This window comes from Notolabrus celidotus, chromosome 17 (assembly GCF_009762535.1).
Source record: "Notolabrus celidotus isolate fNotCel1 chromosome 17, fNotCel1.pri, whole genome shotgun sequence".
Classification (NCBI taxonomy): Eukaryota; Metazoa; Chordata; class Actinopteri; order Labriformes; family Labridae; genus Notolabrus; species Notolabrus celidotus.
Genome location: NC_048288.1, coordinates 281,479 through 305,891, shown reverse-complemented (window position 1 = coordinate 305,891; position 24,413 = coordinate 281,479). Strand labels below are relative to the sequence as shown.

General features: G+C 39.9%; 1 protein-coding gene across 1 annotated transcript in view; it reads right to left on the bottom strand.

Annotated features, from left to right (window-relative positions):
• Positions 1-24,413, bottom strand: part of LOC117828680 (vasoactive intestinal polypeptide receptor-like) — an 89,869-nt gene that overhangs the window by 33,158 nt on the left and 32,298 nt on the right. The window contains exons 4-5 of the mRNA XM_034705888.1: positions 9,705-9,805; positions 3,886-3,983 (exon numbers count right to left, since the gene is read on the bottom strand). Coding sequence (XP_034561779.1) covers positions 3,886-3,983; positions 9,705-9,805 — 199 coding nt within the window. The remainder of the gene's footprint in view (positions 1-3,885; positions 3,984-9,704; positions 9,806-24,413) is intronic.

Sequence of the window (24,413 nt, the reverse complement as noted above, 5' to 3'; positions counted from 1 at the left end):
GCATTTATCCTTTCTAGGACATAGGTCTATGTTTGTGTTTCTGTAATTTATGTGTATAATTGGTGAAGATCATCTGCACTTTTTGCTCATTTTTACTAAATAATTACATGTCTCATTACGTTCATAGTTACTGAAAATCAATTGTCCAAGTCAATTCATTTATGAAGACAGTTTCCACTATTTGTTAGTTTGCATTTGTCCGTGATCAGAATGTATTTATCTGAAAAGTCAATTTTGCTTCTGTGTCCTTATTCATGATATAATAACATCTCTACTGACTCACAGACCTTTTTTATACACATCTACAGGGTCAGTAAATGATATATAAGAATACACCTGCTTTTTCCACTAATAAATGCCTCAGAAAATACTATAACAAATGGCTGTAACTTGCTTAGTAAAGGTTTGATAGTGACAAAAATTAATTTCGAAGTGCAAAACACCTTAGTACAACTTTCTAACACCACAAAACAAAACTTCCTGATGTTTTGTCTTAGTTCACAGTAAAAAAAATTACCTATATTTCCAGATGTTTTTAAAAAATCTAGTACTTTCATCCATTATCAGACTAAACAAATGTAAAACTGGCACTTGCAGCACAGTGAAAGATAAGGTTCTCCTGAATAAAATGTTGTATGGCACTTGATGCTGAGTGCTACAATAGGTTAAAAAACAAAATAAATACAGAGTCTGGCGCCCCTAAAAATGCATTAAAAATACATGATGAACTGAAGTACTCTTCTTCTATTTCCAAGTATACCATGTCTCATTAAACAAAAAAAAGGTGTGGTAACACTTTACAATAAGGGTCCCTTAATCAGCATTAGTTAATGCATTATTAAGCATTAATTAACAGTTTAATAATAGTTTAATAATCGTTACAATGTATTACCTAACATTAACTAACACATTAGTTAGTGCATTAATAAGCAGTTAATTAATGTCCACTGCTCAGAGTTAATTAATACATTATTAAGCATTAATAAAAGTTACAAAACTTAATTAGTTAACCATTAGTGAATGCTTTCTGGACCCTTATTGTAAAGTGTAACACATGCATCACTTAAGTAACACATTATAAATGCTAAACTGACTCATAAGCATCAGCATAAGCATAAAACCATAAGTTTTCTAAATGCTTCGCATGTGTTGTCAAATTGATGAAGATGTTTTCTTAATTATCTTGTGTTTTGTCTTTTTGTATGTGTTTTCTTAAGTTGCAGTGCTGTGAGCTCTCAGGGCCACCGTACTTCTCTGTGCCAGTTGAGATGTTATCTGTGATTATCTGTTTTATTCTAAATAAAATGTGTTGAATTCTTTATATGTGTTGCTTCAACTACATTTCAACTCATTTTGCTTCAGCGTATGTGTTACCTAAGGGATACATGTGTTACACTTTACAATAAGGGTCCAAAAAGCATTCACTAATGCTTAATTATGGTTAAGTAATGCTTATGAGGCAGTTTAGCATTTATAATGTGTTACTCAAGTGATGCATGTGTTACACTTTACAATAAGGGTCCAGAAAGCATTCACTAATGGTTAACTAATTAAGTTTTGTAACTTTTATTAATGCTTAATAATGTACTAATTAACTCTGAGCAGTGGACATGAATTAACTGCTTATTAATGCACTAACTAATGTGTTAGTTAATGTTAGGTAATACATTATAACGATTATTAAACTATTATTAAACTGTTAATTAATGCTTAATAATGCATTAACTAACGCTAATTAAGGGACCCTTATTGTAAAGTGTTACCAAAGGTGGTATGGGGGACCCTGTTAAGGGCTCTATTATTAGTGAAAAATTAGGGGATCATTAATGAAATACTCCCTAAAAAAAGTAATGGAGCTGGGAACTCTTTCTTCGGCCCACCCATTCCTGAGACATTTGAGCCGTGTCCGGTGAAGGCACAGTCTCCGTGCATCACTGACCGGTGTGGGAGAGATCACACAAAAATGGAAAGTATTTTTGAGAGGTGAAAAATGACCAGCTGACTCTAAAATGTTTTTGACCATGTGAATTCCCTTGGAAATTACCACTAAGTGTTATTATTCATAACCATTACACTAAATGAGCATTACATGCAAATTCCAGGACCACTCTAACTCACCCTATGCCTTACATACAGTCCGTACAGGCAGCTCACAGTAGACATGACACCTGAGTTGTGCCTCCCTATCCGAGCCTTTGGGACAGTCAGCACCTCAGGGATGATAGCTGTGCATGAAATGGGGCAATAAATAATGCGGGCCTGAACATTGTTACCTTTGGAAAGTAATAAGATCGCATAAATTTAATACACAAACACGGTGGGAAAATATTGTATACTTAACCACTAATGTTGGGTAAAAATCACCCAAACACGGGGCTGCTCAGGAGCCGGAAAACACGCCTACCTTTGATGACATCAGTGAGCAGACTGAAGCTATCTAAAGACCCATGCAGGTCAGACAGCAGCAACATAATGAAAATCATATGACTACAGTTGCGTGGGTAAAAATCACCCGACGATAGTGTTCAAGGGTTAAATGACATCTGCTAAGAAGTGAAGGAGATGAAGTGAGCGCGAGTTGAAGCTGATTTATACTTCTGCGTCTCCCCTACGCAGCAGACGTGGACGGCTGACGTGGACATGAGCACCACATACTTGAGCGTCGATGTGTCCGTGTCGCGCAGCAATTCTCCGCCCAAACGCTTGAGGGCAGTGTGGTCTCTCTGATAGCCGGTCGCCTGCCTCCGGCCCCACTACGATCTCTGTTTACTTTTCCACAGAGATTCAGAGCGTGTTCTGTTAATCTACAGCTGATACATGTTGCTGTTTATCATACAGACATGATTACATGAAGAATAGAGAGGAGGAGATGAAATACATGGACGATGTCCGGGATCCTGGAAATGCTGTATATGCAGGAAACACATTGCTGCCGAGCTGACCAATCACAGGGCTTGTGGTCCACGTTGATTCTACAGGTAGTTACATTTTGGAGGAGGTGCACGTCAGCTACGTGCGTAGGTGTAGGTTTTGGAGCTACGTGGACCTCCGGTGTAGGCTACGCTGTCGATTCGACGCAGAAGCACAGATCAGCTTTTAGGGTATATGTGTGGGGAATAGTGGAGAAAATGAAGTACAGAGAAAAAGACACATCCACCAATCTTTACTTTAAATCTCTCTTTTGACTGTTCTCATCTTCTTGTGACATTCTGGGATGTTAGAGTTAAATATTTTCAAAGGGGCAGACATTGGAAACTTTAAATGAAATAATTCTGCAGGATTTTGTGATACACACATCGTAAAGTGGTTTATTGGTAGGGTAAAAGAATCTACGATTTAAAGATGTGATCTCTGCCACTCTGCACATCCAAAATGTCATTGTCTTTGAGGAGCTCAAAATCAATCCTGGAACCACATCCATCACTTTGATCCTTCAGATGAATAATCTCCAACTTGCTGCAATCTAGGATGGAGACGCCCGGAGGGATGAAAAGAGAAATAAGTCTGATTGATTTCACTTAGAGGGTGTTTGTCTCTTCCTTCATGTGTTTCTGCCCCTGTGTGGAGCTGCACTGAGCGGAGGTCATCAGTGTTTGATGTGTCACACTGAGATAAATAAACCGTCATGTATGATCCAGCAGGAGCAGAGTCTATGTGGTTCTTCTGTAAACAGCTCACACTAATGCTCCCTGCAGGGGTCTTGCAGCACAGACTGCTATCCTTCTTTGTTCTTTTTCCATCATTTCTCTGAACAGCCAACAACAAAAGGTCAGGAGACAGGCTCCTCCGTGACAAATCATCAGAACAGTCAATCATGCAGATTCCTGAACATGTTTTTCTTTTCAAATTCATAAAACACAGTCTACGTATAGCTAACTGTATTACCTGAATATGCAGAGGATCACGATGGCTGTGGTGAGAGACACCAGGGAGACACTGTGGCCGATGGTGTAGCCGACCTTCACCTGCCAGAAAAACTTGCCCTGAAGAAAAACAGTCAACATCAGAGGAAGATGAAGGGAACATATGAGATTGATTGAAAGAGGTTCTAGTTGCACATTTTTAATCTGAAATAAATTGATTTCAGAGATCTTTTTAAAAATCGTATGTTCTTACTGTCTTATTAACAAAAACAGACAAACACTGGTGACTGTCACTCATGAGGCAAGTTCTTTGAAACTCACTCTTTTCAAAATTTTACTCATAGACATTTTTAGGTTTTATATTTCCACCCTGAGCCCACCTGTGAGAGGTCACGACCTAACACTGCAGAAAACAAGGAGAGACTACAAGCACTGAGGACACTACACGTTTTTTGACCGGAGGAACTTTACCCCTGAACTACGTGCGTTTCGACCGGAGGAACCAGGGTCTAAATTTCCTTCAGGGGTAGTACTTCCCTGGTAGGTCCCGGGACTTTCGGGGGCAGGGCCTGCAATGCTGAACGTGTCTGATTGGTAGATTAACCTCAGTGTTTTTATTCCTCCCTCCGTCCACAATAACATCACACACATCTGTGATTCTCTTGATTTCTCTTTCTTTCATTAGTTTTTATTTGTTCTATCTTTTTGTATGTGTGTGTACTTTTCAAAAGAAGAAGCTGTGATTCTCTTGATTTAGCAGCTTGTAACAGTAGTCTTCTCTCAGCCCACCGTGAATGTGTCTCTCCCGGTGTTCCGGTTTTAAAAGTGACCCTGTAAACTGGAGACCTTCAGCTGAACGTGTCAGTGTTTGTGGAGTTTACACAGCTGTTGAAACACAGAGGGAGTTCCTGGGAATGCAAACTAGTTTAGTTTTTATTAAGATTTCAAAATATCCTCATCAGATATTTAATGATGGTCTAAAGACGTTTATGAGGGATGCATCCGGCTGAAAGTCTCCAGTTAACAGGGTCGCTGTTTAAACCAAAACACCGGCTGATCTCTGCCACGGCTTTTTGAGTTCAAAAGGATTTTAAAGGCGTGTTGAAACGTCTTTGCTACTCGCGCTTATCTCCTCTCACGTGTTGATTCAGTGAATCCATCTGTGATGAAATATAGCACCATCTAAAACAGACCAGCTGAGTCTCTTCATGCTAACAGGCTAACTGTTGTGTTGCTCATAATGATACCTGCCTGTCCGTCTGCATCTATGGTGTCATCTGTGATGAATGGCATTCCTCTTTGTTTTACTGTTCTCTACTGGTCTGGTGGTGTAGTGCATTTATTTTTTTTTTCCATATGTCACTGGCCTGATTTACACAATCTACCCGGGACTTCAGCCTGCGATCAAAATGCAGACAACAATGGGGGCACAGGAACCTTTTAGTTCAGGGGAAAGTAGTTCTGGGGGCTAAAAGACCCCGGAACTCCTGGTCCAAATACACCTCCTGACACATCCTTTGATCAAATGTCTGAGTGGACCCTGAGGTGAGATTTATTCTTTAAGCAGCTGCTGTCTCTTAAAGTCAAAGAATGAAGTCTGAATTTCCTTTTTATTGGCCAAATAACAAACAGAATTCCAGCTGTTATAAAATATCAGATCAAATGATCTGAAACACCAGAACCAGACAAGGAGGAGGCACATTTTGTGTTCTTTCAACCTTTGCTTTGATATCCCAGTAAGCAAACCTGATGTTATAATAAAGTCAGGAATCACAAAGAGGAGAAGAACAGGGCCTCTTCTTTCCTGATCTCAATGATCGGTCACAAAGAAACTTTCAGTTTGTCACACTAATCTTTATTTGAATGACTCTGAAGGTTGCTGAAGCACAATCTTTACCTTTGACTTGAGAAATCAATAAAAGTGTGTCTACTGACGCACTTCCAGCTCCCCGTGTGTTGATTGATTAAAGTAAGACAGCAGTCAGGGTTGACTTCAGCACATGCTCTGAAGGAGTCTTTGAGGGTAGCTTCATTAAACTGCTGCCAAAATATTGTGTGCTTTGTGTTTGATGGAAATGTAGATTTGGGGCTCTGCCTCCTGCTGCACACGGAGATATCAAGTATGCAGGAAGACGGACATCGAATTCCTTTTAGAGTACATCACTAGCCGGTCCATGCTGCACTCCTATGTTGCATACTAATGAGGCTGAATCAGACACATAGAAGCAAAGTGTGTACCAAGAAAGCTTTTACCACCCTGCAGAGCACATTCACATTTCACCCAGCTCCACCTTCATAACCCCACCCCACCAGCTCTCTCTGCAGTCCAACTACACTCAACAACAGCAACACTTGATGTGTTCATGAAGGCACCATGAGTAACCTTTAATGCCTCATAATGCCTGATAACAGAGACAGGAGTCACCACAGACTCGATCTAGTCAGTGAACATCATGTGTTGTGTTTCAAAGACAGATGAATGTTAGAGGAATACTAAAATCTGCTTATGTGCCTACCTGCCCTCCGTTTGACATCACTACACTTCTCTTGTCACCTGGTTTAAAGGAAAGTCATCTTTGTAAGTACGCTCTGTATGGAACAATTAGTTGCTACTCGTACCAAATAGCCACAGATGTATGAGGAAACTGTGGTTTCCTTTGTTCTTTTAACACAAATTAAATATCTTGGAAACTTGGTGTAATGCTCAGCAACATAAAGATGAAACTAACCAACACTTTCAGGGAACAGTGATGATTTTTGAAGTCATCCATTTGTGCTCCTTACAGAAAGTTACTGACTGTGTTTCAGTAAACCAACAGCAGCCGCTGCAGAGAAGTTTTAAACTTAACTCCATTACTTGAGTCGTTTCTAATAAGCTGTCATTAAAAGTTAAAAGCGTGTCTTAAAGCTAGGGTTGGTAGTCATGGAAAACTAGCATGAATTTGGAAGTAGCATTTTCTCATGACTCCGTCTAACCCCTCCCCCCCTCCCCTCGGAGCTCCTCCAAAACGACGCCCTGATTCGTGACCATATGATGGTGACTGATTCAAAACCGGTCCTCAGCACATGTTTGTGTTTTGCACTACGTCAACTCATGTCTCACCAAGCGGCAAACTCCGGTCTCAAACGATGAAGCCAATGCGGAAGTGCTATAAACTGCAATACATCGAGAATCCGCTTGAGGCTGGCTGCAGAAACACCGGAAACTACATAGATATGAATGGGAAAAAGACGATCTTTGCAGCATTAATAAAAATGTTTACAGCCTGGTTCAAAAAACGGCTTGGCCCTATGAAGCTAATCTCTCTATCAGCACACACTGTACGGGGAGTGAATTTTTTTCTAACGTGACGGTTAAGAAGATATTAGGATTACGAGTTTTGCCCAAATAAGGACATGACTGACGTGACTCCCGGTCGGGAACACACAGCCATTGGCTAAGAGGCTCACACTACGTCACACTCTGCCTGGTTGAGTTCCGCATTTCCAATATGGCTGCCGCCGTCGATTTGCTTCAAAACAACTCTCAGGAACAGATGGGTGACGTCACGGATACTACGTCCATATTTTATACAGTCTATGTGTCTCACTCAGCGGTAAGAAAACACCAAAACATTCTCATAGTGAAAGTTAAAAACACAAACAAACATGAAATGTACGCTCTGCAGGAGGCGGGCAGAACGGCAGGACAGGATTTGATTGGTTTCATCATTTGGCTCCTGATGGCAGGGATTGGTTGGTGTTTTCCCAGGTTTACTCCGGCTGTAGATAGCAGGTTTTTTTACCTCTTTTTTAAGAACACATTATGTATTGATTACCATCAGGACATAAAGATCATTTTAACCAGTATAACAAAAAGTGGATCTAAATCTGACGACCAACCCCAGCGTTAAGATCGCTGATACGTCTATATTTTGTGCTTTGCATGGAGACAGGCTAGTTTTTTCAGTAACTGTACTAAGTTACGTGACCTGAGCTGTACATAGTTGTTTGTCGATCTGTCCGCCTCTCACAGCTATACTCTGCCGAAACGCTTGAGAGCAGTGTGGTCACTCTGATAGTTGGGTCACCTGTTTCCAGCCCCACTACGATCTCTGTTTACTTTTTCTTTCTTTGTATAATTTTTTTGTATTCACGTTTAACTTATATACATGAACACCAAAACACACAAACAAACAAACAAACAAACAAACAATAAAACAATAAAACACAGGAGACAATTAAATTAACAGTTACCTCAAACAATAAACAAACAAAAACAAGATCAACAAACAGAACAAAAAAATTGAAATAAAATAAAAATGATAAAAGGACTGATACATACTGAAGCGTATTGCATTCACATGAGAAAAAAAATTCAATCCAGAAATGATGCTTATTTTACATTTTCTGATCTGAAATTAGTCTGTGGAAACTGGGATTTTTAAAATAATCTCAATTTGAAAATATCATTAATCATTGCAATAATGCTAAATTTCAAGTGTCTTTTATATTGAATTGACACATCAGATCGAGCTGTGATTGACAGGATTAAACCATGACGTTTTCCACTTTCAGTCTGAACTGAAATTAGTCAGTGGAAACTGGGATTTTTCAAATAATCTCACTTTGAAAATATCTAAAATCATCATTTATTCAGAAAATGTCAAATCTGTGTTTCCGCAGTATTACCGTAATGCCTGTTCTAAACTCGCACAACAGAATACAGTGGAGGCTTGACCGCAGCTAAATCCCTGCAGATCATCAGCAGCGGCTTAACGGCATACAGGTTAGAGCTTCTGTTGATGTTCAGGTAGGCCTCCCAATAACTCGTTCATTCAGAAAAACAGAGCAGATTTTTTTTTCTCATGTGAATGCAATACGCTTCAGTAGATACAATCATTAACTCACTCCTCACGCAGACAAACTCAACCTCTATAATTTCAGGTTTTTTTCTTACTTTAAATAAATGTTAGCTGTTAAAGAAATAATAAATGTTTTAAAATATAAAAATATATGTTTTAAAAAAGAAATATTTTGTTCTTTTCAAAAACTAATGCTGTTTTCAATTTCAAATAAAATCGCAGTTGGTTACTCCAGTGTTTAAGTGAGGGAGGACATGTATGTATGTTTAGTTTTTCACTGCGGTTCAGAGTGTGTTATGTTAATTTAGATCTGAAACATGTTTCTGTTTATCATACAGACATGATCACAGGGAAGAATAGAGAGGAGACTTCAGAGGACATTCAATGTACGGGTGATGTACAGTGATTTTTAGAAGAGCTGTAAATGCAGGAAATACACAGCCGTTCAGAGGACCAATCAGAGGGCTTGCTGTCGACATCGCTCTGGCGCGTAGTTACCTTTTGGAGGAGGTGCACGTCATGCTACGCCGTAGGCTTGTGCATTGGAATAAGGCTACGCAGAAGAAGACTCATAAACCCGCCTGTTTGCAACAGGGTATTTAATTTCCTCCACTTGATTTATTTTCATATTGTTTTAATGAAACTCATCAGCAACTAGACTGACTCTTGAGTTTAAATTTGTGCTTATTATCTTTGAAGAAGTCTTAATTTCCTTCTTCCTGATGCAACATCAGAGCAGTTCCAGATTGTTATTCTGCATAGACAGTTGGGTTCATCATAGACAGAGTAAAACTCAATGAATAGAGACTGAATGAAAGCATGAGTCAAACACTGGAGTCATGAACCAACTATCAATACAGCAATATACCCCCCACAGAGAAAAGAGAGGAGGCTCTTATTCAATTCTTCCTGCCCACTGGCTCTTGTGATGGTTTCACACCATGCCACTGTGAGTTTATTCACAGAGGGATCATCTGCATTTGACAGCTTTACTCACATCATCGCTCGTGCCGTTGAGATTATACCCACAGTTCACAGCGATGTCAAAAGGATGCATCTCTGTCCAGCCGTCTGCTGTGCAGGTTTTGGAGAGGTTACCTGGGGATGGAGGAGACATAAAAGGGTCAGAGCCACCCAGGAAGTCCTTTCATCTGCTCAGCAAGCTGCTGGAAATGTAATCCCTCACTGCAGGCACTGCTGCTGCTGAGAGACACAGTCACAAAGTCAGTGACCTTGCTTCAAAAAAACACCTGTAAAACCTCCACATCTCCTGGTGGATCCCCTCACATTCCTCTGAGCCATTATTGACACTTTCACAATCTCAGCCTGCAGACTGAGCCTGGCTATTACAGATATTGATGCTCTGATCTTCATCTTGTCACTCACCAAACCCCAGATGAAGATAAACACGCTCACTCAAACTGAGTGAGACGGTCCTAGATGTAACATTGACTTCATCAATTATCCTCTGACATGAAGCGACCACCTCCAAGATTATCTTCTAGCATCCCGTCAAATCGAAGAAGAAAAAAGTGCTTCAGTTCGTGTTTGAAACCAGTGCAGCCTTTAACCAATGTGCCTTAAGACAGTTAAATCATGGCTGTTGTACCAACCCAGTGTTCATTTAGTCTTAGTTTTTAGACCAAAATGCCTGTTCTTTTCACATTTTAGTCTTTTCAGCCCTTTACAGTTTTAGTCTAGTTTTAGTCGACGGAAACTCAAATCATTTTAGTCTTTGATTTTTGACAAAAACTCTTCACTCTTTAAATAATTCATGTAGTCGATCAGATATCTGTATCAGGGTCATACCAAGTGTTCAAATCGTCAACATTTCACTCTTTAACACTTTTGCTTGTGTAATATCTTAAAGGTGACATATCATGCAAAATCGACTTTTTAATGGTTCTCGACCTGAAATATGTGTCCCTGTCTACAAACCCCCTGAAAATGATAAAATCCATTCTGCCCCTGTTCTGATTTCTCCACCTTTCTGTAAATGTGTGTGAAACCAGCCGTTTCAGTTTTCAGTGTTTTTCATACGTCACAACAATATCCAGTGCGTAACGGAGTCAGAGCTCGGAGCTTGTTCAGCCCATAGACTGTATAAAATAATACTGAATCCCTCCTCTGTTTTTCATTACCTGCACACACGTGTGCTAACAAGGAGCTTAGGAGGGAGGCATGCTAGTTGTAGGCTGTCTTAATAAACACAAAGGTCGGTTTTACTCCCCACGTCTGCAGATTTGAAGATCTAGTGGATGTTTTTTATTTTTCATGGAAAAGTGCTAGCGCTAGTTAGCATAGCCACATAGCTACATGTTCGTAGCTGTGTACCAAGACACACGTCTACATACTGACAAATAAAACAACAAGAAACACTAAATCTGTGACCAATGGTTCAGAAAGGTCCTGCTGCAGGCGCCTCTCCGTCAGGATCAGATTCTGGATCAGATTCAGAGGGTTGAAGTAGGAGGGTCTGTGAGATTAACACTGATGGTCCCTTACTTTATCAGCCTCTACCAACAGAGAGTGAATCTGGTGTGAATGGGTGAATGTGATGAGTAATGTGAAAGAGCTTTGAGTGCTCAGAAAGAAAAGAGATATAGAAGTCCATTTACCACAGTGTTGAGCCATGTGTTGAGTTTGATGTGTACTATATTTCCTGTTATGTCATGTATAGGCTGTGGCAGGAGCAGGACTGGTTGGTTTTATGGTTTATTTGGGGGTTTCCTTTGAGGCTTATTAATTTTTTGGGGCATCAGAGATTCATGCATCAAAGTAAACCTTTAACTGCAATGTGCACAACATTAAATAACAACGAACAAAGTTTCTCTGTAGGAACCTGGTAAATTACAACCAAATGTAAACACATGACGGCACTGAGCAGCATTTCCAAAGCTCTGTTATCTTCACTGCTGCTGACATATTGAACTTTTTCTACGTCTCAGTGAAGCTGGACTGATTTTACTGGTTTCGGACAAGACGCTGATCCACCTGACAAACAAGCACTAAACAGTGAATCTGACTGAGGGACACACGACACAACTGTCCACAGAGTTTCAGATCTGAGCCTAAAACAACAAAAAAATATGCTTCTGAACATTATGTCCTTGTACAGCTGCTGTTGATATGCTTCATAAAAATTTGGATTATATATTCAAGAATACATAATAAAAAACAACAACTTTTTCCTTTAAAGTACAACATACACGTTGTCTCAGTTAAACACAGCTATACTCTGACATTTAAGATACACTCAGTCATTAAAAGCAGTCGGTTGTGCAGATCAACATAATAATAGACCAGAACTATTGACTATTGTCCTCAAGGCTTTTTTATTTTATTCCACCTTGAATCAACCAAGCACAACTTCATGAATTTGAAACAGCAACACTCTCATTACATAAACTTCATCAAGCCTTTCAGAGGCTTTTAAAGGTGCTACTCCATGATGGTAGAGGCTGAATAATCCACATGCAGACTGCTCAGTGAAAGCACTATGTAAGGGTGTGAAGTCATTTGAGGTTCAAAGATTAAGTGTTCATTTTGGCGCTCAGAACGCCATCTTTCAACAGTTGTCTTTTTTACAGCATTTCAGAACATTGCAACATGGAGCACAAAGAAGCCTGTTAAAGCAGAGCGATTCTCACTAGGGCTCAAGGATTCACACACAAAGATAACGTTTCTGAAGCTCTGCAGTTAAGATTGTGAATCTTTCATTATGTCTTACTTTATTTTCAGACATGCTAAACAGCACAACTCTACATGATGCATCCTTCTCCTTCACTCTTTAGGCCCTCAAACATGAACATGAGTCATGTCCTATATCTCAGACCAATACTGTTTACTAATATTGATTCAATATTTGGATCTTTCTGTTTATACATGATTGAACTTTTGACAAGCAGTCCCTTTATTTCAAGCTGAGCTTAAATCTAAAGGACCTCTAAACTTAAGATCACTGGGCCATGATATTATATCTGTTAAGTTTTACTTTAGATGGAAGTCTGGGTTACATCATTACTTCCAAACAAATATTTATGCAAACGAGAATCACGACAGGGTGAGCAAGACACCATCGCAGAGCGGTGGTACATTTACCAACTTCCAAAAAAAAACAACCACCTGATATCTCACATCACAATCACTGTGCAGAGTTTTAATACGTAGAATTGTAACTCTAGCAGAATTTAAATAGTAAATAGCCTGTTAGGGTTGGTTATATTGCATGGCTCAACACTGTGCTAAATGGACTTCTATATCTCTTCTCTTTCTGAGCACTCAAAGCTCTTTCACATTACTCATCACATTCACCTATTCACACCACATTCACTCTCTGATGGTAGAGGCTGATACAGTAAGGGACCATCAGTGTTAATCTCACAGACCCGCGTTACTTCAACCCTCTGAATTTGATCCAGAATCTGATCCTGATGGAGAGGCGCCTGCAGCAGGACCTTTCGATTGGTCACAGATTTTTTTTGTTTCTTGTTGTTTTAATTATCAGCATCGACGACGTGTGTCTTGGTACACAGCTACAAACATGTAGCTATGTGGCTATGCTAACTAGCGCTAGCACTTTTCCATGAAAAATAAAAAACATCCACTAGATCTTCAAATCTGCAGACGTGGGGAGTAAAACCGACCTTTGTGTTTATTAAGACAGCCTACAACTAGCATGCCTCCTCCTAAGCTCCTTGTTAGCACACATGTGTGCAGGTAATGAAAAACGGAGGAGGAGTTGAGTTTTGGGAAACTCATTCGAATCTTATTGTATCGTATAGTATCTTAATGTATCGTATTTTATTGTATCGTATCGTATCAAATCATATCATATCAAATTGCATCGTTTAAAATCCTATCATATCAAATCGTATCAAATCGTATCAAATCGTATCTAACGTATCGTATCCTATTGTATCAAACCGATCGTATTGTATCAAATCGTAACACATCATGTTGTAAAAAATCGTATCATATCAAATTGTTTCATATCAAATTGTATCAAATTGTATCATATCAAATCGTATCGTTTAAAATCGTATTGTATCAAAGCGTTCCGTTAAAAATCTTATCGTATCATATTGTATTGTATCCTATCTAATGTATCCTATCCTATCCTATCGTATCTTATTGAATCATCTCGTATCGTATCGTAATGAAATCATTCATTTTGTGGGTACCATGCATCAGCAGTAACTGAAAGGAACATTTTAGGTATTGAATCCATATACTTTAAAAGGTCATGAAAACAACTTTACTTTGATTAAAGCAACTGAAAAAAACGCCTGAATATAACAACACCTCTCTATTCTTAGGGTGCGTCTCAAAGCTCTAAACTGCAGTCTCCTCGCTCCTCGCTCCTCAGCCGAACCGGAAGTACTTACTGACGCGCCATTTTAACTTGCGTCCCAAAGCTCTAAACGCTGCTGGAGGAGAGAGGAGCGAGGAGCGAGGAGACTGATCCGAGGAGGGATAATCGAGGAAACACGAGAGCAGACTTTGCGGAAGTCTTTTCTCTGACAGACACGCCCCCTTATCGAATATCACTCACCGATTGGACACTGCAGCGGCTCGGACTTAACCGAAACTTAACATCAGCTGAGTTTAATAACAGAGAAAAGACGGACCTTAAAACAGTCACTAAGGGTGCCCTGAAACAGATCAGAAACATCGTCGCTTTCTAAACAGTCTGTATGGGATGAGCTGAGATTGAAAAGTGTTTGACATGAATTTTAAAAACAAAATACTGAACGCAAAATCCTAAATTCAATATAACAGAGGGTGGATTATGTTATATCTGATTGTTTTTGTCAGATTCACTGTCTAATGAAATAGAGTAATAGAGTCTAACATCATAGATAGAATATATATTAATGATCAGTTATTCCTCCTGTTAGTTTCCCCATTTGTTCTCTTTGTTTTCTTCATGAAGAGAAGTCTGACAGTAAAGTTTGTCTGATAGTAAAAACACTTGTTATATTTCCTGTCAGGTTAATAAAGTTTCATATGAGGCTGATCATTAATGAGCACGGGGTTTGAAAAGAGTTGCATGGTTTCTATTTTCCCTTAAAGTAATAAATAATTTAATAATGAGGCATTTTACCAGTGAATCGATCTGTGATGCTTCAGGACAGAATAAACAGAGAGCTGATTCTCTTCATGTGCAGGTGTTTGTTAAACAGGTAAACACAGACACAGAGCTCTGTTACTGTTTATATTAATCAGAGTTATTACAGTGAACATGTGTGTTAAACAGGTGTGTGTTAAACAGGTGTGTGTTAAACAGGTGTGTGTTAAACAGGTAAACACAGAGACAGAGCTCTGTTACTGTTTATATTTATCAGAGTTATTACAGTGAACATGTGTGTTAAACAGGTGTGTGTTAAACAGGTGTGTGTTAAACAGGTGTGTGTTAAACAGGTAAACACAGAGACAGAGCTCTGTTACTGTTCATATTAATCAGAGTTATTACAGTGAACATGTGTGTTAAACAGGTGTGTGTTAAACAGGTGTTTGTTAAACAGGTAAACACAGAGACAGAGCTCTGTTACTGTTCATATTGATCAGAGTTATTACAGTGAACATGTGTGCAGACACAAACAGCTGTTAAAGCCGTCATCACAAACCGACGTCGCTTCACGTGACGCTTCGGAGGAGAGGACGTCTCATTTCTCTAAATACAAATCTCCTCTCTCCTCTGGTTTCATTTCCTCGCATCTCTGGTGGGCGGGACTAAGACGCGAGGAAGAGACGCGAGGAAGAGACGCGAGGATGGACGTTTAGAGCTTTGAGACGCACCCTTAATGTCAGAGCAAGCTGAAAAACATCATGTGTCCCTTTTGTCAGGAGACAGTAACAGAGAGACATCGTCAACATGCAAACAGAGTCTTTCTACTTGTACACTGAGGATATAGTCTGCTGTAGGTTTTCCTGCAGGCTGAGAGGGACCCTCAATGTTTGATCTACATATGCCAGAAAAGGAAAGAAGCTACAGTGATTCTGAAGACTGACTCTAAGACTCCCATTACTCCCAGTAAAGGTTGATGTTTGAATTCTGATGGAGCCGGTGCATTTTAGTGTGAATGATGTCTTGTATGACACATTCTCCGATGCAAGCAGCGACCTTGACATTTTCTTGAATATGACAGAAGAGAAGCCCGAGCAGAGCACTGTCATCATCAAGAGCATCCAGCCCTTTTCAAAGAAAGAGATGACCCATCCGAGCTGGGTCGTGGTAACCTGAAACAACATCTCTTTCCCCACAGAGAGCATCTTCAGCTTACAACTGAGCTCAGAGAGGAGTAACAGTGGCATCATCCTGCTGTAAAGCACTAACTGATGATAAGCAGTGAGGGAATCATCTTTCTATATCTGGATTAGTGGATGAGTGATGACTGCACACTGATTGACAGAGACGTTTTCAGACATGCTGTTGTCACCAGATCGGTTAGTTATCGAGTCTTGTTATCAAGTATTCGTCTCTGTCTTTTGGGAAACTCAACCAAACACGTTTTCTCACAATTATAACTCAATTAATGAAGTCCTGCTTTGTACCCAAATTCGACACAAAGTCCTTTCACTGTGATTTAAAACTAAAGTGTTTTCTTTAATGGACACTTTGAACTTTTCCTCAGCAGCCAAATGCTGAAATGAGATTTAATCACCAAGTTTGTCTCTGTGAGGCTGTGATCACTTCTTATGTGATACAAAAACCATCAGATGGATTGGATACTGCAAGTGTAGCTGCAAATCATATTCACTGATACAAGCAGGACAGATTTATGACTGTGATGTCTGCTCAGCTGAGCAATCCAAAACTGAATGGGAATAACTAAAAACCCTCCATCTTGTTACAGGATGACAGTGAAAGAAAAGTTGGAAAGTCATGTGGGGGTTGAAAATTCATGACACAACACAGCTTTGACTCTGAAGTTAATGCAGAGGTGTGATGTCAACTAGGGCTGCGTGATAATTCGATAACTAGTGAGTCTTAAACGCTAGTTTCCAACCAACATTAGACGGAAGAAGAAGGCGGGGCTTAAAGGCGTTGGGAGCGGAATGTAAATACAGCTGACACGAGCGACAGCGACACTGAAGAAAACTCAAAACCTAGCAGCTCAAAGCAGAGTCGTTAGTCTGACACTGAGTCGACTCTGCGTTAACTATTAACTTAATCCGTTGTTCATTCTTCCCAACACACCTGACTGTTTGCAAATAAACACACGTCTCCCAGCCCACGCCACTCCCCCTTCACACTTCATTCCTGTTAGGGTTATGCCCAGACCTACTGGTTGCTTATATACTGTGTCCACAACGGCCAGGCCTGACAAACTTATTGCTGTCTCCTGTGATAAGAGCTCGAAGTGAGTGAAGAACCGCACGTCAGCTGTTTTTGCCCTGTTAAACTCTCAGTCCGTGTCCAATTAATCATTTATCCTCGATGATCTGATTACAACAAATAACCTTGATTTCCTCTTTCTTACTGAGACATGGCTGAAGCCAGGGATTTGCTGCCCTCTAGTGGAGCTCTGCCCTCCAAGCTTTAACTTTCTGAATGCACCTAGGTTGAAAGGCCGTGGTGGTGGTAATGCAGCTGTTTTTAGGAATAATTTCACTTGCAATCCTCTTATATTTGGTTCTTTTAACACCTTTGAAATTCTGAGCTTCAAGGCTGTATGTGATAACCCCATCTGCTGTGCTATTATTTATCGGCCTCCTAATTCAAATGTGGGGTTTCTTGAGGAATTTTCCTTTTGCTTAAATTTGACAGAGCCAGTGTTGCTGGAGATTTTAACATTCATATTGACAATGAATCAACATTAATTTTAACATTCATATTGACAATGAATCATCATTAATTTTAACATTCATATTGACAATGAATCAACATTAATTTTAACATTCATATTGACAATGAATCAACATTAATTTTAACATTCATATTGACAATGAATCAACATTCATTTTAACATTCATATTGACAATGAATCAACATTCATTTTAACATTCATATTGACAATGAATCAAACTCTTTTGCCTCAATTTTTTTTAAATATTTGCACATCCTTTAACCTTGTACAGCACATCTCTGGCTCCACCATGGACTGTATAAAATATGGACGTAGTATCCGTGACATCACCCATCTGTTCCCGAGAGCTGTTTTGAAGCCAATCGATGGCGGCAGCCATATTGGAAATGCTGAACTCAACCAGGCAGAGTGTGACGTAGTGTGAGTCTCCTAGCCAACAGCTATGTGTTCCCGACCGGGAGTCACGTCAGTCATGTCCTTATTTGGGCAAAAACTCGAAATCTTAATATCTTCTGAACCGTCGCGATAGAAAAAAATCCACCCCCGTACAGTGTGTGCCGATAGAGAGATTAGCTTCATAGAGCCAAGCCGTTTTTTGAACCAGGCTGTAAACATGTTTATTAATGCTACAAAGATCGTCTTTTTCCCATTCATGTCTATGTGGTTTCTGGTGTTTCTGCAGCCAGCCTCAAGAGGATTCTCGATGTATTGCAGTTTATAACACTTCCGCATGAGCTTCATCGTTTGAGACCGGAGGTTGCCGCTTGGGCTCCACACACAACCGTGGACACACCCTTGACCTGGTTCTTACCCTGAACGTGACCCTTAACTCTCTGAATAAGTTGGAATTTGTTTCTGACCACAAATGTATCATCTTTGACACACACTTATCAATCGTTACATCAACCCAGAAACGTACAACCTACTCTGGCATTTTTAATGAGCAGTCGGTAGCCAATTTCACCTCGTACTTCACTAGCCAAGATACCACCCCTTCCCCTTCCCTCAATATTAATGATCAGATTAATTGGTTTAATAATGTGTGCTCATCAGCTCTTGATTTTTCTGCCCCTTTACTTTAAGATCTGTGCCTGCTTCTAACATTACTCCCTGGGTCAGTGAAAATATTAGAAAACTTAGACAGGAAGCCAGAAAGGCTGAACGTAAATGGAAAAAAAAAAAAACTCAAAGTGCATCACCTTCAGATGAAAGAGCTATTGCTAAATCTTAATAAAACTACTAAAAATGCACGAGTTGCCTACTTCTATGGGTTGATCAGCACTTTTAAACATAACCCCAGGTTCCTTTTCAATATGATAAACAACATTATAAATTCCTCTCCCCCTTCTCCTCCTTTCTCAACTATTGAGGATTCAGAAATGTTTTTGTTATTTTTCAAAAGTAAGATCGATGGCTTAAGATCAAATTTCAGCACTTCCATGTTACCCTCTGATCCACCTTGCTGTACATTTACTCTGTCTGACTTTGCTCCCATCACTCTGCAGACCCTGCTCAGTACTGTGGCTCATATGCGTCCCTCCTCCAGCTCCTGTGACATAGTTCCCTCAAAATGTCTTAAATCAATCTTCCCTGTCTTAGCCCCTAGTCTCCTCCCATTATCAATTACTCACTTACAACTGGTTCTGTACCTGACTTTTTTTAAACTGCCAACATTCAACCACTTCTCAAAAAAACGTTGTTAGATCCAGCTTGGTTTGATAATTACCAGCCAATCTCAAAACTCCCCTTTCTCTCAAAAATCCTGGAAAAACTTGTTTCTGATCAACTCCTACAGCACATTGAAAGCCATAATATCTCTGACCAATTCCAATCTGGTTTCCAAAATAAACACAGCACCGAGACAGCACTACTTAAAGTAACCAACAACATTCTTATAAACACAGACAAAGGCCAACACTCAATCCTCATCCTCCTAGATTTAACAGCCGCATTTGACACCATTAATCATGCTACACTACTGAGCAGACTGCAGCACTGGGTTGGAATTTCAGGTACAGCTTTTAACTGGTTTCATTCATATTGAAGTAATAGGTATTTCAATGTCTGCATTAACAACCATGTATCCTCCTCTGCCCCCTTGCTGTGTGGTGTTTCCCAGGGCTCTGTTCTTGGTCCTCTCCTGTTCTCCCTTTACATGCTCCAACTTGGTCATCTCTTCAGTCAATTCCCAGATGTTTCATATCATTGCTATGCCGACGACACTCAAATCTATTTTTCCGCCAAAACTAACAACCTCAATCAATTGTCCTCCCTCCATAACTGTCTGGCTGTTGTTCAAGACCGGATGTCTTCAAATTTCCTCCACCTCAACCCAAATAAAATGGAAATACTGTTAATCAGACCTGACACCTTCACCATTGCAGTTAAACAGTCTATTGGCCCATTACAACTAAATATCAAACCCACTGCAATAAACCTAGTAATCACTTTTGATCAGCACATGACTTTTGACCATTATATCTCCAAACTCATCCAATCCTGTTTTCTCCAACTCCGCAATATAGCCAAAATCAGACCAATGCTTTCCCTTTCCGACCTGGACACATTAATTCATACCTTCATTTTCTTCTTTTTAGATTATTGCAATTCCCTTTACACCTGCCTAAATCAATCATCTCTACACCGCCTACAGTTAATCCAAAATTCAGCCGCCAGATTACTAACTTGTACCAGCCGCCAGTCCCATATCACCCCTGTTCTTGCATCACTCCACTGGCTTCCCGTTAAATTCAGAATTCATTTCAAGATCCTCCTAACCACATACAAAGCTCTGCATGGTCTCTCCCCCATTTACATCTCCAAACTCCTCATCCCTTATTCCACCCTTCGTCCACTCAGATCAGCTAATCTCAGCCTTCTTTCCATCCCCCGCTCTAACTATAAAAGAAAAGGTGACGGTGCATTTTCCATCTACACCCTCCCTCTGGAATTTGCTCCCTCAAGCCATCAGGTCTGCTGAGTCTGTCGACAGCTTTAAGAAATTACTCAAAACGCATCTGTATACACAAGCCTCCATAGAACCTCCTATCTAATATCTACTGTTGTCTGTCTGTTGCTTTGTTTGTCTAATTATTTCATTATTTCATTCATTATTTCATCATATTATTTAAAAATCTCCCCAACATTATGAACTGTGATGACTTGTTTGGTAATGTTATCTGATTTGATCTGAAACTGGGGACTTTTCATCTGAAGCTCTGTCTCTGAGAAAATAAGGTTTCAAGAATATCATTAATAATTGATGTATTCATAATTTGTGAAGAAGGACTGAGACAACAAACTACCTCAGTTCAATAACAGGAAAACAGATATTTGATTCAACGTCCAGCGTGATGCTCTGGAGCCCCATGGCTCCCGATTACATGAAAATGCATCTCACGAACCAGCTGCACCAGTGAAGGCTTGGTTTACTGACTATAAAAGTTCAACCTGTTATATTATATATGGAAGAGAATATTTTCTTTTTCCACAACTTTGTAAAATAAACAGCCATTTTTATCGTCTTCTAGGATATGTTCAGCGATGCTATTCTGTCTGACATTTCTCTGACTGACTGAAGTCATCTCCTTGCTGCAGTGCAGGTAGACCTGCTGGATCAGAGACGCAGCCGGAACGCAACGGAGCAGATCCAGTGGAAATTAACACGTTGACTAGAATAGAAACCTATCAGATCTGGTGCTGTGACGGATCAGAGACGGACCGGACACGGACCGGACACGGATCAGGTGGAATTTGGCCGTCAATCTTCTCCTCATGCTTACAGCACAAGAGCAATAACTGACAGAAATCGGACAGAAGAAGAAGAAGAAAAAAGGACAGAGAAGACAGGAAGAAGAGAACAAAGAAAAAGACAAGAATGAAAGAAGGTAGAAGACAAAATAGGAGACAAGAAGACAGATGATGAAACAAATAGAAAAAAGAGACAACAGATATGGAAGGCAGAGGAATTGGATGAAAAAGGAGAGGGAGCAGTCAGAAGAAGAAGAGAAAGACAAAATTGAAAAAAGAAGAGAATAGAGAACAGAGGAGGAAAAGGAAGAAGAACTAGAGGAAGACAGAGGACAGGTTGCAGATACAGCAAAGTTTCATTATTTGAAGCAGATTGTTTCATTTGTGTTGTATGTGTTGTTCATTTTTATTATCACGTCAAAGTGATAATCATAGAAACGCAAAGAACTAAAGGAACAGTGAAACAGCCTTTTTTAATTCTTTTTTACTCAAAGCTTATTTAAATGCAAATGACCCACCCAAGCTAACATGTTCTGTCCTCTTCTATCTGTACTACAGTACATAGTACAGCGTTCTCACACGAGGCAGCAGAAGAGTGAAGTCCGATCTGTTCAATAGCTGTAAACAGCTGAAGAACATCCCCTGGTATGGGGCGAGAATGATTTAGAGCCGGGGGGTCACAGAAGCAGACTCAGAGAGGAGGAGGTGCAGAGCTGGAGAGAAAGAGCTCAGAGTTGTTGAACATATGAAAGAGACCGGATCCTCCAGCAGGGATCTGATCATGTTTCAACAACATCACAGAAAACATCCAAACAGGTGTCAGAGCTGATTTCCTCCACGGTCTGCCTCACTTTGATGTGTGTTTAATCCAATACCTCAATATTCAATTCAAGTCAAGGGCACAAAAGGAAGACTGAATTATTGCCTGCAGGTTGTAAATCTCATGCAGTTTAAATTCACCAAAATGTTTCCCACAGAATAACGCAGGAACTATTTCAAAGAATTCAGCCGATAAGTAGGGCAACGTTAAACATCACAGCTCAATAACAACAGGGGAGATGAAACCAGAGCCTTTCTTATCTGTGTGGCAGAGGATTCGGAATATGTTAGGGGTGTATTGGGCAGTGGTGGACAAAGTACACGTCTTCATTACTGAAGTCAAAGTATAGATACTCCAGGTCAAACATTACTCCAACACAAGTGAAAGATTATTTCTTGAGTTAATATACTGAAGTACCTCCTTTTGAAAATACTGAAGTATTCAAAGTACTTTTTAAAATATCTCTAAACGTTGTATTTACCCAAAGCATGAGTGCAGTCAAGAATACATACATTCTTGAAATCTCTAAGAACTATACCATGGAAGAAAAACAGAAAGCTGAAGATATGACCATGGGTGCTCAGGTGGACAATTAAATGTGTATGTATGTATGTATGTATGTATGTATGTATGTATGTATGTATGTATGTATGTATGTATGTATGTATGTATGTGTGTATGTGTGTATGTGTGTATATATGTATGTGTGTAAGTATGTATCTGCGTACGTATGTATGTATGTATGTATGTATGTATGTATGTATGTATGTATGTATGTGTGTATGTGTGTACAGTATATATGTATGTGTGTAAGTATGTATGTGCGTACGTATGTGTGTATGTATGTATGTATGTATGTATGTATGTACACTACCGTTCAAAAGTTTGGGGTCACTTAGAAATTTTTGAAAGAAAAGCACAGTTTTTTTTCAATGAAGATAACATTAAATGAATCAGAAATACACTCTATACATTGTTAATGTGGTAAATGACTATTCTAGCTGCAAACGTCTGGTTTTTAATGGAATATCTACATAAGTGTATAGAGGCTCATTTCCAGCAACCATCACTCCAGTGTTCTAATGGTACATTGTGTTTGCTAATCGCTTTAGAAAGCTAATGGATGATTAGAAACACCTTTAAAACCCTTGTGCAGTTACGTTAGCACAGCTGAAAACGGTTTTGCTGGTTAGAGAAGCTGTAAAACTGGCCTTCCTTTGAGCTAGTTGAGTATCTGGAGCATCACATTTGTGGGTTCGATTACACTCTCAAAATGGCCAGAAAAAGAGAACTTTCATATGAAACTCCACAGTCTATTCTTGTTCTTAGAAATGAAGGCTATTCCATGCGAGAAATTTCCAAGAAACTGAACATTTCCTACAACGATGTGTACTACTCCCTTCAGAGAACAGCACAAACAGGCTCTAACCAGAGTAGAAAGAGAAGTGGGAGGCCCCGGTGCACAACTGAGCAAGAAGACAAGTACAGTAGAGTCTCTAGTTTGAGAAATAGACGCCTCACAGGTCCTGAATTGGCAGCTTCATTAAATGGTACCCGCAAAACGCCAGTGTCAACGTCTACAGTGAAGAGGAGACTCCGGGATGCTGGCCTTCTAGGCAGAGTGGCAAAGAAAAGGCCATATCTGAGACTGGCCAATAAAAGGAAAAGATTAATATGGGCAAAAGAACACAGACATTGGACAGAGGAAGATTGGAAAAAAGTGTTATGGACAGACAAATCAAAGTTTGAGGTGTTTGGATCACACAGAAGAAGATTAGTGAGATACAGAACAAGTGGAAAGATGCTGGAAGAGTGTCTGACGCCATCTGTTAAGCATGGTGGAGGTAATGTGATGGTCTGGGGCTGCTTTGGTGCAGGTAAAGTGGGAGATTTGTACAAGATAAAAGGGATTTTGAATAATGAAGGCAATCACTCAATTTTGCAACGCCATGCCATACCCTGTGGACAGCGCTTGATTGGAGCCAATTTCCTCCTACAACAGGACAATGACCCAAAGCACACTTCCAGATTATGCAAGAACTATTTAGGGAAGAAGCAGGCAGCTGGTATCCTGTCTGTAATGGAGTGGACAGCGTAGTCACCAGATCTCAACCACATTGAGCTGTTGTGGGAGCAGCTTGACCGTATGGTAGGCAAGAAGTGCCCATCAAGCCAATCCAACTTGTGGGAGGTGCTTCAGAAAGCGTGGGGTGAAATTTCTTCAGATTCCCTCAACAAATAAACAGCTAGAATGCCAAAGGTCTGCAATGTTGTAATTGCTGCAAAGGGAGCATTCTTTGATGAAAGCAAAGTTTGAAGGACA